At 39.4% G+C, this 13,630-nt stretch overlaps 1 protein-coding gene across 1 annotated transcript in view; it reads right to left on the bottom strand.

Moving 5' to 3' along the window:
* ENPP2 (ectonucleotide pyrophosphatase/phosphodiesterase 2) overlaps positions 1-13,630 on the bottom strand; it is a 107,799-nt gene that overhangs the window by 33,037 nt on the left and 61,132 nt on the right. The window contains 3 exon segments of the mRNA XM_082674440.1: positions 2,516-2,624; positions 9,168-9,240; positions 10,174-10,239. Of these exon segments, the coding sequence (XP_082530566.1) occupies positions 2,516-2,624; positions 9,168-9,240; positions 10,174-10,239 (248 nt within the window).

Here is a 13,630-nt window from a genome sequence, read left to right as displayed (position 1 = left end):
AAAAATCTATTTACACTGTCATTATGTAAAAGATCTATTCTTTAAAAAAAAAAATCCCAGATTGCTTTAAACTCTTCCCAGCTAGGGGTGGTGTAAATAGCTGTGCCTCTTTTACAAAATGTCATTTTCCAACTCTCTAATGTATCTCACGACTTGAGTACATAATCACCAGTCCTCACTCTGCCTTCACTGGTGGCCTTGGATGTTACTGACAAAACAATACTGGCAACAAGACAGAGAAAGAAAAATGTCAGCCCCAGTGACCACCCAAACTGAAAAACAAAATAACGCTGAAAACAAGCTGTAAACAATATAATCAGTTAAAACTGAAAGCTAGCAACTAGAATATAAAAAGGGTCTTGGTAGGGAATTTTTTCACCAACAAATATTGCCCCCTCCCACCCATGATTTGTTTCCTGCCTCCCATCAAGGAGAATTTCTTGATCAATATTAAAAAAATAAATAAAAACAAACTCAAATCTTAGAATCACAAGTTATGGAGGCTGGAAGAGAACTTTATTGTCATTTCAGAATTTACGAGATGAGATGAAGCTATAAAGGTTTAATATATTGCTTTGTATAATCCAGTATCCAAATATTTTTTAAGTGGGGAAACTTAAATGATTCTGTAAAGGATTTCCTAAGGTTTTAGAATAAAGAAATATAACTCAGAGTGGCCCAGATATGGTGAAATTCAAATTATCACCTTCTGGGATCCCAGATCCAGACCCCTCTTTTTAAAATATAAATTGGAAGGAAGAGAGAGAAAAACATATCCCAACATAGCACAAGGGTTATAGATCTTGCCTTTTAACATTTAAAATCTCAGGAGGAATAACTGAAGCAATAAACAGCTGTTATGTTCAAGCACAATGTGAATCCAGGAAGGGGAAGTCTCTAAATACATGTTAATGGAAGACTAGAAGAATCTTCCATTTGCTGCCTTCCTAAGTCACTTTAGCCACCCCAGTGGTGAACCATCTCTCTTGCTTTCAAAGTGCTTCTCAAGCAAGCGTCATCACCCTTCACCCTCCAGACTAACTCTGTGTTGGTGGTATTAGTGTTCTCATTCTACAGACCAGGAGGCTGAGACTTGGAGAGGCTTTTAAGTGGCACAGTGCAATTTGAACTCCATTGCAACTCATTCTTACTCCCAAACCCAGGCTCTGGAACACTAGACAATACTACCTTTTAAGAAAGAGATGCTGTGCCATTTATTCGTCTCAGAAGCCTGCACACTGGCAAGACCAGACTGGAATCTAGCCAAGACTTTTACAGGGCTCCAGCCTGTGATTCACTGGAGCCCATCTACTTCTTAGACATATGGCTCCAACATGTAAGCAAGTGTTCTTGACACCTCTGGGCAACTTAAATCAAATCAGCTGTGTCACAGGCTCCCCATTCTCTGTCTTATCTGCAGCTCTCCACCGAGTCAAACTCATGGAACATGATTTTGCAGATGGTTACATTTAGTCCCTGCAAAAGAGCATATTAGTTCTAGGGTTTTCTTTGTTTTGTTTTTGTTTTAATTTCTTATAGATCTTCTAGAAAATTCTATAAAGAAAACTTCAGGCCCAGAGCAGAGTTTTGATTAGGGAGAGTTATCTGCCCTTCTTAACAGAACTACCAAGTCAACTAATTTTCTTCTTCCAAACCCTCTCCTAGAAGGGAGCAGCCCCATATTCCAGAGCCATGATTTCAATTTGCTGGTTCTGGAAGGCAGAAGGCACTCTCAGTCTGCACACCTGTGAAATAAGAATGCTCTCTGCTGCACCCTCCCACCCCAGCTCTATAGACATATATGTTTATAATGCTCTTGATCCATACATTTTTCTACTTTATACAGTGATTTAGAAAACAGCTCCCTAAACTGCTTCTTCCTCTCTTAACAGTCTTCTCTACTGATCCAGGGTCCTCTGACTTGGGTCTTGAATTCGCTCAATGAATGCATGGAAATCACTTTTCTCATATGTCACCTCTTTGACAAGAAGCCTATGTCTCCACCTTTTCTTAATCATATTTAGATTTATTTTTTAGCCACATGAACTCTGTGGGCTCCTTTTGGGGATGTGGCTAGGAGGGATATGTCACATTCACAGAGGAAGCTCTTAATATCACAATCTTTTTTTTTTTTTTTTTTTTTTGTCATGCTGCACAGCGTGAGGGATATCAGTTCCCCCACCAGGGACTGAGCTCAGGCCCCAGCAGTGAAAGCGCCGAATCCTAACCACTGGACCGCCAGGGAATTCCCTGCAACTTTTTAATATGGGACAGATTTTTGTAGGAAGGCTTTTCCTGCGAAGAATAGGAAGATACAGGAATTCCCTGGTTTTGATCAAAATGTATGCAGGGTCATCTCAGGTAATCTCATAATTTTGAGTCACGGTTCGATTTCTTTCTCCATCCTGAAGAAAGGGGGAAGGAGGAAGAAGAACATAACCTGGGATTCTGAGAGCAAGGATTTCCCCAGCACATCAGAAACGTTATCTATCTGGATAAAGAAACAAAGCTTTACCATGGTCTCCAACAAAGATGACATTTACACAGCGATGCAGCTTTAGTTGTTTCAGTCCATCCATTAATTGCCCCACTGTTTTGTCAATATCCCTCAGAGGATTTGTCATCTGGAAAAAGGAGCAAATTAGTCCCTGAAGGTTTTTGTTTCTTCCTTTCAGTATCTCATAGATCTTCTACCCCTAAAACATTCTGGAAAGAAAACTTCAGGCCCAGAGGCAGAGCTTTGTCTAGGGAGATTTTCCTGCCTTTCTAAATGGAAACATGGTCTAAGCATTTTTATTTATATTCTTTTAGGAATGTAAAACCTCTCCTCATTCAATCCCTTTCAAGATTCTTTGACATAAAAATAGAAAAATTAAGGGCACTTCTTTTTTTAGAGATAAAATGGCTTTTCTAAAATGTAACAATGTTCTTTAAGTCCAAGAATTTTGAGAGTGAGTCAGATGGACAGTTTAAGCCTCTTGTTCCCTACGTGAAATCACCTAGGCTTTGAACCATGGCAAGAAGATGGAGGCTAAGTGAATCAAAAGCAGTTCTGAGGTTAAATGGTAACCTTCCACTGGATGCCAAATTAGAGCATCATTAATACAAAGAGACCCATCTAGTGTTCCAAAAAACTTACTGTCAATTTCTGACAACAATAGATTCTTAATAGAAGGACCACTTCTAAGAAGCAAGCTACTACGTCTCAATTTAGTCCCTTTCAAGCTGATTTTGAGTAAAATAAAAATCTACAAGAGTTCAAACTTAAATAGAAGTGAATCATTGAGCTTGTTCTAGAAGGTTTCTTATTTAGCCTAACGAAAACTGAAAACTCAGTTCTCTGAAGAACATTTCCAAAGCACAAGAATCATAATCCATCTCTCACGTTCTTGTTTCAAGTGGAAGTTTCTGATAGAACCTACTAGAGAGTTCCTTCTCCCTCTCATCTCTGTGCAATGGAAAGATTTTCAAGAAACATCCCATCAGACAAACACTTGACAGAACTTCAGCTGAATTGGACAGCTTAGCTACAGTCACACATATCCACTCAAAATGACAGAGATAAGAACGGAAGGGATCAGCATATCTTTTTTCCTCAGACACATAATCTTATCTTCCATTAGCATCTTCTCAGATGACTCTTGACCTTTCCTCATATCATGTCATCAGTAAAATCAGGTGTAAATTTTTTTTTCTTCATGACAGGAGTCAGTGTTTCAAATTCTGTCCCAAGGAGTAAGTCACAAGTGAAAGTTTCATAATGATGTGTGCGGCATAATCTGAAGAGACTAACAGAGGGTAGACTTAGCGGTATTTGCTTCTGAGTAAACTGTGCTCTCCTCTAAGACCTTCACCTAGACAAAGAAATACCAAATGCACAACCTTTGTCAACCCTTGACAACAAATTCATTTTCTTCAGTCAGAAAGATGACTCAGGTTAAAATCCAGAACCTATTTCTTAGTGATTAGTTCAAACAATCATAAATAAGATAGTGCCTCGGAGGTCTCCGGAGGTTTCAAGAAAAGTAACAACCTATAGGCTATTCTGAATGTAATGAAAAGAGTACACATTGCTCATATCTCTATAAGAAAACACACCCAACTCTATCTACCCATTGTTTTCTCTCTCCTTCTGTCTCAGCTCTTCCCTTGCCTATCATCTAAGACCTCTTCTGAACTTGGAAGGTACAGACCACTAATCTAGTCCAATATACTATTGAGTTCTAATCTATACCGTCTCTCAGGATTTCCCCGACTACCTTGCTGGGTTGTTCTCAAGAACCAAGGCTACAAGAAACTGTGACAAATTCTGTGAAAAAGTGCAAGCAAAACCAATAGCTTTCTTAACACTCATTCAAGCCTACATATTCATACTAGTCTGGGGCAACTAACTTTAAAGAAAGTAGAAGTTGTTGGGTTTTTTTTTTCTGGCTGAAAGATCAAGAAGTCTTCACATCAGTGTTAACCTCTGAAGGAGCAGATTCTTCTGGACTCAAAGCCAAGGATGACACACCAGACTTTTTCTTTAACATATTCAGCTGATTTTCAAACCAAGGCACTGAAGGAAACCTTCAACTCAGACCTGCCCGCCATAAAGCGTTGGAACAATAGATAAACTTACTTTGTCCTGACGAGTTTCCGCAGCATAATGGTCCATCCTATGTAATTTTCTTCTTCTTTTCTTTGGAGGAGTAACTGGTCTTTCCTGTCTCCTCTTAGGGGTAACCTTCCTCTTAGGTCTCTTAGCCGGAGTAAAAGGTGAACCATAACTACTGTCCTGTACTGGCGGATAGAGATGTCTGGACTCAGAAGTCGTCTGTCCCTCTGGGTCAGATCATAAAGCTCACACTTTGCCATCTGGGGTCAGTAGAGTCTTAGTTAAAAAAAACTGACTCCTTAAGTGAGAAAAAGTTGGTATGAGGGATGATTCGGGGAACTCTACAGAGAGAAGCCTCCTAGATTGATCTTGATGTTGCTGTTACAGCTTCTTCACTGAGAACAAGTATATAATTTAAGAGAATCTGGTCGTGTGGGTCTCTTTTGGCTGAGGGACCTACTGTGGATAGACCTGAAGGTGACACAGAATTCTGCATTCCATAACTCCTGCGTTACGGAGAGACTGGTCCTTGGCTATGAAAAGCTCTCCATGTATAAAGTACTAGCTGAAAACTAAATGGAATACTGGTCACTTGGTCGTTTCAAAGTGCTAAAGGATTCACGGAGGCGGTTCCAATTCAGATTCTAACAGGTATCTGTTCAGACCACCAACTATATCCAAGCAACTGTCACCTTCATTGGAAAGGATCAGGAAAAGAAATTTTAAACCAAGGATGGAATGAAACATAAATACTAAGCAGTCCTCCTTGGTCATGAATGTACTCCCACAAATCAGCAGAGAGAACTTCCCACTGATAATTTAGGTTTCTGGTAGAGAAGAACTCTGAGCTAAGAGGTAACCATAAATAGAACTAACTGTCTTTTTAAAAATCCTCTTGTAAAATTAGGTCAAATGTAAAAAGTCATCGAGACCTCTTCATCTTGGTATACATAAATATATCAAGAAAGATTCTACTTATACTCTTTCCGTTAGACATTCCCCTTTTAGCGGTGGTTGGGGGGTAGTGGCTGTACTATGCATTTGTTTTGAAAACCTAGCAAGCAGTAAAGGCGGACACGTAAACTGTAGATGAGGAAGGTAACCTTTTGGGACTTCCTAATGCTGGAGAAAAACAGGTCCCTGATTTGCTGATGGTGCAAAGGTGAATTAAAGCAGCAAGCCCTGCTGTCTACCTAGCTGATTTCTCTCGGTGGGACTGTTCCGAGACTCATTCAAACGCAAGAAGGGCCAGGAGGAGGAACGATGTTAGTGTATCCAAAAAGGAGGCCATCTGCCATGCGATTTCACTGTTTCCAGAGCAAGCCACTGCAAAGGCATCGCCACAGCTGTCTCATCCTCTCTCTCCAGCAGAGCGATGGAAAGACAGTCCCACGGACTCTGGTTTGGTTTTTTTTTTTTTTTAATGCCTCTAGTTTTAGCCAATTCCCCATGAGATGAGAAGCAAAAGGAAAAAAGAGGGTTTACCATTTCATGGTCACCAAATTCATTCAGCTAGCGCTCAAGTCTGCCCATCAGACACTCGGCCATTTGCAAGAGACCTCAACATTCCGAAGGCTCCAAAGGTAGCCCTTCTGATGGCAGCAGGTTAGAGGGGCGGCAGGAGAAACAGGATTTTAGTCAAAATGAGTTTTCATCCAGGGATTATATTGCATGGATTTCCTTCTTTGAATGTTAGAGGTTGACAATAGCTAAGTTTTCACTGACCAGCCATACTTTAGTCTGACTTTAGAAGATTTAGCCTGAGGTTATTAAAAGGATGGGAAGGAGATGGGCAACTTTCCCTGCTTTTCAGGATACTTTGCCATCTGGAGGTAGTAACTAGCCAGCCAAAGCTCTGCCTCTAGGCCTGAAGAGCAGCTGAACGGAGAGTCACAGGGAAAGCACAGAAGCTCAGAGAGAAAAAGGTTGCGCCAGTAACCAAAAGCAAGCATATTTTCTGAACATTCATTCACCATTACACTGTGAAACCAGGAGCAATACGCCATTTCTCGAAGCTATTAGCCCAATGTTTGCGAATCGTCCTGAAAAAAGTATACTCAGGTATTAAGCGAATAAAGCACAAACTTCAAGTGTGTTGGAGCACACAACATTTTGCCAGATTGAATCATTTCGATTAAATTTCAAATGCAAGGTGTAAAAGATAACATGTTACTGATTTTAAAAATAATATTTCAGCTACATGCACAATAAGTGTAGATGAGGGATATATAGGTAGATAAACCAATACGTCTACCACAAAAAAATAGGTTTTGCTGGCTTTGGTTTCATGTTTTAAACTTTTGTTTTTCTTTCAGCAAAAAATAAGATTCCTAGAACCAAATGAGAAATCATTGAAATCTGAAAACATCCCTTGCTTGTTCGAGAGAAAGTGACCAAGTTCTCAGGTTATCATAACTGAAGATACATCGTAAGTGTTTTACCCCGTAGATATATGAGAATATCCCAGTTATAAGAAGCATTAACACTAAAAAGAACATAGCATGAATACTTCCAACTCTTAATTCAAAAATACTCAGGAAAAAATGTTTGTATATTTATGAGAATCCTGAACATAGAACCATCATTACAGCAAATTAAAGTGTCCTATATTATGCTTCATTTATCACTGCTCAGGACTTTAAAAGAAACTTTTAGTTTATTTCTTGATCAAAAACACACTTTCAAGTAAGTAATTATAACTGAACTACACATATTAGAAATCCAGAGATGTTAATGAATAAAGAAGATTCATTGCTAAGCCGTATAACTTTTAAGGAAATGAAAATTATAAGAATTATACCTCCTCTGTGTTGTAAAAAGCCAACGTTTGACATAAAGAAAACGTTCTGTGTGGTTTGAACATAGTTATTAATGGACCACTTTGCTTATCTCCTGGACTAAAGGAGAGTTAAATTATTTCCTAGTCTGGGAGTCAGAAGTTCTGTCTCCAAGTTCGCTTACCAGCTGAGCAACTGGAGTAGCTCCTAACCTCTTAAAGTACCAGCCTCTGGCTTTTAAAAGAGCGGCTATAACAAGCGCTGTTTGCCTGTGCCACAGGGTCTTTTAGGGGATACTATTATCCCAACAAAATTGAACCTTTAAATAGGGTACATGGAACTGCTTAGGGTTTGGGTTTTTTTTTTAACATCTTAATAAAATGAGGCTCCTATTGTTCACTTTAGATTAATCTCAAAGAAAAACACCCTAAAGATAAAACAGCCACGCTTGCTCTGGCAAGAATAAGATTTGTGTTTCATGTACGCAGATGTTTATCTCATTTTATCATTTGTGTTTCATAATCATGCACCAGTGGTTAAACATCAAAGGAATAGGAAAAAGAGCATGAGGCTTATATGACTTCAATGATTTAAGGTAAACTAGGAATGGGTTCACACAGCCTCTAGTTTCCAGTGCTTAAGGACATCACCGCTGAATTGATGTTAAAGCATTCAGAAGTATTTATGGCTCCTTAGTATTTACTGTCTTTGTTTAAACATGCTGCATTTTGGTCAGAAATACTTAAACCAAGACACACTTATCTGTATTTGCTTAGTCATCCTTATGCTGAACATAACAAACTTAATTATAGCCAACAGTGTTGCCATCGGCTATCAGAGAATAAGAGGTAGTTCCCATCCTCAAAGAGTTTATGAAACAATTTCTCATCCAAATCAAGTTTTATTATGTTGATGTAGACCTCACCACCCTAGTAAGAAAGAGAGGTGGAAAACATTTCATAGATTAAAAGATTTAGATTTGCAAATCCCAGCATCTTTTAAAATGATCTATGCTGAAGCACTGGGAAAATTTCCATCTCTCGATAAAAGAGGAACATAATAAAATATCTCCTTCCCTTTCCCACCTCCTGAATTTGAAGTTATACTGGATGCTACCTTATAGACAGATTGTCTTCTACTAAGATCCCCGAGTGATACAAGGGTGTCACGTTGCTCTGCTAAACAGATTCATTCAACAGTGTATTTCTCCCAATTAAGAATTTGTTTCACTTCGGGGGGTGATGGATATGTTCATACTCTTGATCATGGTGATGGTCTCACAGGTATATACGTATGTCAAGATTTATCAAATAAAAAATGTCCAATGCTATCAAATATTCCAGGTTGCTTGTACCTGCTAAGGTTAGTGAGCTGACCTACCCTCTCTGAACAGCATAACCGTTTTAAGGGAGCTGAAATTCAGTTGCAATGTTTTATATTGCAGGTTTCATCTCCAGATTCTTTTCTACTCCTATCCCAGTGATGGCAAATGCCAACCATTCCCGATCCTTCATCTTTTGACTGATGCCTGCAGGGCTGGAATACATTCCTTCCTATGAACACCAAGTTTAGGATATGTTTGAATAGCAAATCAATCTGAAATGAAGTTCCTGTAAGAAAACCACGTATGTTTAAGATTCTTTTAAATGTTTTTACTCTTGTAGTTCTTTGACTCTGTATCCACTTGGCACATACAAACACCCTAAGAGACTTTGTACAAATCCTGAAAAAGGTCAGTAGATTAGGCGGCCCAGGGACACAGGTTCTCCTCAGGCAGAAGATAAGCTACTAACCTCAGGGCCAAAAGGGCCATATTTGTGTCCAGAGAAATCAGGTTGTTCGGAATAGAAGGCATAGACTGAAGGCCTACGGGAAAATTGGAAGGTTCAGAATCTCCCCCAAACCACACATGACAAAGAATATCAAATATCCCTACACATTACCAAAAAATCCTCTCAAATCAAGTTAATTCATCGCCCAACCACTGTTAGTCTTAGCATGAAAAAAAGTCTCTTTCTTGTTTTTTTTCTACAAGAAAAAAAAACACCCACCACCCCCTACACCATCCCTGCTGGGGTAACTGCCTGGTTACTACCTTCAGGAATAAAAAGTCATGAGGAAAATCTGAAGGCAAACTCTGGTCTTGGATCCCCAAAATAATAGAACCCAGTGAAAATTCACAGGGGCCATGCAACCTGCAGCCTGAAAGAACAACTCCATTCAAGTGAAAAGTCAGTCTTCTGGACTCGGAGCTTGGGATTAGCAGATGCAAACTATTATATATTGAGTTTATAAACAATAAGGTCCTACTGTATAGCACAGGGAACTATATTCCACATCCTGTGATACACCATAATGGAAAAGAATATGAAAAAGAATGTATATATACGCATAACTGAATCACTTTGCTGTACAGTAGAAACTAACACAACATTTGTAAATCAATAAAATAAAATCTTTTTTAAAAGTCAGTCTTCATGCTTCCCCAATCCTTGGGATGCTGCTGGTTTATTTATCAAAGCCGGGAACTCCCTCGAGCTCTGCTGCGGTGACCAGGATTGATAGCTGGAGTAATTCATGTAATTAAATGGTCCTCAATAACCTACGTCCATTGTAACCTAAGTCCTTCTTAGGGAAGCCACGTTTAAGGCTCAGAACCACAAAACTTGTAATAATACCAAACAGTGGCTGTGCTTCTATTGCATAGTCCGTCTGGTTATTCACCCAATTCCGACCTAAAGTGGAACTGTACTAAAGAAAGAAGAGGGAGAGCCAGGTGGGATGGGGGGAAGCAAATACCTTTCGTTGTCTGGCAGAGTGAGCCACTGCAGGATGGTTAATATCCTCCGCTCATGAGGGATCATCCTGTAGGGTAGCAACCGGCAAAGCGTGAGGTTAGGTTGCATTTCTACCATCTCCAGCCTGATGAACTCTTACTCCTGCACCCAGGCCAAGGGCTCTCTATTTACCACCATCTGTTTTCACTTTGTCGTAGTAAAAGATCCCTTTTCCAATTAGTGTTTAAACGTCCATTTCTATTTGCCATATGTCATGCTGCTCGGCCTCTGCTACAGAAGACAACACTGGAAACTCTGATTCACAGTCAAATGAAGAATCTGCCATGCTTATCAGAGGCTCAGCTACAGGCGGAAAGGGCCCCACACTCAGAATCATTGCTATTTAGTGGGTAAAGCCATTCGTTGTAGCCACCGAAGGGCCAGGACTTATATCCCCAATCTGCCTCTTGCTGGTGTGACCTCTCTTGACCTCTATGCCTCTTGACCTCTCTCAGCTTCAGTTTGCTCATCAGTAAAATAAAGATGATAGCAAAGCACACTGAACAGCTTGCTTGTAAGGGGGAAATGAGACAAGAAAGGCAAAAGGCATGTACAGTGCCTAGCACATAGTGAGTGATAAAAATAATCCCTATTTTCATTAACGATCATGATTAGCTATCATTCGATCTCTAAGTAGTTATATGACTTAAGAAACATTATTTAATCTGAAACTTTAAGTTCCTCGTGTATAAAATCAGTGTTTAGGAAAGGTATGCTTGAAATTCTCTTCTAGCTCTATAAAAATCTATCAAGAATAGGCACATATAATCATGAGACTGACAAAAAGGGTATAATCTTCACCCACAATGACTTTTGTGTTTAAGTCTCATTCCTCTGTTGAAATATAATTACCCTCAATCTGGCACTCATTTCAAGAGCTCTCGGCTCACATGATAGCATTGTATCATGGGCTGAGTTACATTAAGATGCTCACAGGCTGAGTGATGTCTTTAATTGTGGGGAAATTTGCTTATTTTTTCCTAACAAGGAACACAACATACTTTTCTGCTTCCCCATCCAAGACCAAGTATTAGAGCATGTTTATGATGAATTTAAACTGAAGCCTAAGTTTAATTGTAGATAGTAAAAATTACTGTGGCCAAGAGTGAACCCTCATATAAACTATAAAAATTACTGTGGCCAAGAGTGAACCCTAATATAAACTATGGTCTCTGGGTGATAATGATGTGTCAATGCAGGGTCATCATTTGTAACAAAGGTACCACTCTGGTGGGGATGTTGATACCAGGAGAGGCTGTGCGTGTTTGGGGGCAGGAGGCAGATGGGAACTCTCTGTACCCACTGCTCAGTTTTGCTGTGAACCTAAAATTGCTCTAAAAAATAAACTACTAAAAATTTATTGTGGGATGTTGGGTGAGCCATTTCAGCTTTTACTTTTGGTAGACGTGAGCATGAGAGAGGTAGGAGGAAAGACGAACCTTCAGAGCCACGGTAGATGGCTGGACTTGGCAGGGACTCTACTCAGGCAGCCTCCTCCTATTTCCAATAGGTAAAGGATTTGTCATTCTTCTCTCTGGCGCCTTCTCTGTCTAGAACTATCCTACCAGCCCCCAAAAAGTCATGTTTACCATAAAACAAGTTCTCATTTAAACAAATTCCAACGCTATTGAATAAATGCGATCCTGTCTATTATAACCTATAATTGAATTTGAAGTAGGCATAGCAAAGCCAGGTTAATCGCTGAAGGTATTTAATTCTTCAGCCTTAGAAATCCCCTGTATCTGAACAAAATAATTACATATTTGGAATTCTTTCCTAACTTAAAAAAAAGTGAATGTTGTAGCCTTTTCATTTTACCTTACTTCACTACCTACCTACAAGCTGCTTTATTTTATGTAATTGGTGTTAAGTCACAAAAATGGATTCTGATGGACTCACTTGATGCTAATGGAAAAATACAAATTAATAGAATTTGTTTCAAGCTCAAAATGTTCACCCTTTAATGCCTTCTTTGGATGGGGTACTTGACAAGTAGGGAGCAGGGAAAAAAAGCATCAGCTCTGAGGCCAGAATGCCTGGGTTTGTGTTGGATGAGACTTTGACAAGTGACTTAACCTTTTAGTGCCTCTATAAAATGAGGAGAATAATAGTCCCTATCTTATAAGGTTGTTGTATGGATTAAAAGAGATAATACTTAGAATAGTGCCTGACACATTGAAAAATGTTAGCTTTACGGGAGTTCCCTGGTGGCCTAGTGGTTAGGATTCCGGACTTTCACTGCTGTGGCCAGGGTTCAAACCCTGGTAAGGGAACTGAGATTCCACAAGCCACGTGGCATCCCCACCCCCCAAAAGAGTTAGCTTTTATCATTATGTACTGGATTCACAGGCCCACAGATATAGTACACTCATTCACGAAATATTTGTTAAAAGCGTATTACGTTCAAGGCATTTCTGTGAATACGAAAAAAGATACAAGATACTCCTACCAAAAAAAAAAAAAGCTATTACGGGGAAGTCACCATTCTCTGCTTGGAACGAGAAGCGGGTAATTGCCATTTTCTGGGCAGGGGATGAATACGTGTGTGTGGTAAGAGCATGAGTACTTTGGAGGCCTGAGTATCCACCGTAACTGTGGCCTTGGGTACATTTTACCTCTCTAAGCCTTGGCACTCTGCTCTCAAACGTGAGGAGTCAGACACAGTGGTCTCTAAGTTTCCTAGTCGCTTTAGATTATCTTTACGAAATAACCTCAGGGACCAAAAAAGACATGGCCCTTAGCCATTAATGTTTAAAATTTGAAGCAGACACGGCACAAACAGATCTGACAAAGGAAGAGTGTATTCCAAACAGAAAGGGACATGGGATTCATGCTGTTGCCTTTACCATTATTGATTGATATAGAACTTCTCATGACACCAAGTACATTAGACATGTTTTAGAAAAAGAAAAGGAAGTAGGAAAAATGGAAAATAAACTAGATGAGTTTCAATAAACCAGATGAGTGATTTAGTGCTAAAGGGGAACAAATTACCTTAGGTCATATATAGCCATTGTCTGGTCATTGTTGAAAGAGGTAATGTGAATAAGAAAACAGATACCATTTATTGGCCGTTCTCTATGTACTAAGTACCCTACTAAGCACTTTAAATAAGTTAACTCATTCTACCTTCACGATACCCTATGATGAAGACACTATCATTCCTCTTTGAAGATGAGGACATTCATTTATCGAGACATTAAATCACCTGTCCAAGGTCAGCACTCTATTATGTGACAGAGCTGGGATTGGAATCAATCTAGACACCCATATATAAAGGGAATTACTGCCTTTGAACATGAATTGACATAAAAGAATGTAATGGAGACTCAGCTGAGGATGATTTTGAAATGAAATGCTATCTTTTGAAAAGCTAGACTAATTCTAGGTTGCAACATGGAACCAGGTTAAAAAGATGA

Source organism: Grampus griseus, assembly GCF_964374135.1.
Source record: "Grampus griseus genome assembly, chromosome: 17".
Lineage (NCBI taxonomy): Eukaryota > Metazoa > Chordata > Mammalia > Artiodactyla > Delphinidae > Grampus > Grampus griseus.
The sequence above is the reverse complement of the archived record's forward strand: the minus strand, read 5'-3'. Positions and strand labels throughout refer to the sequence as shown.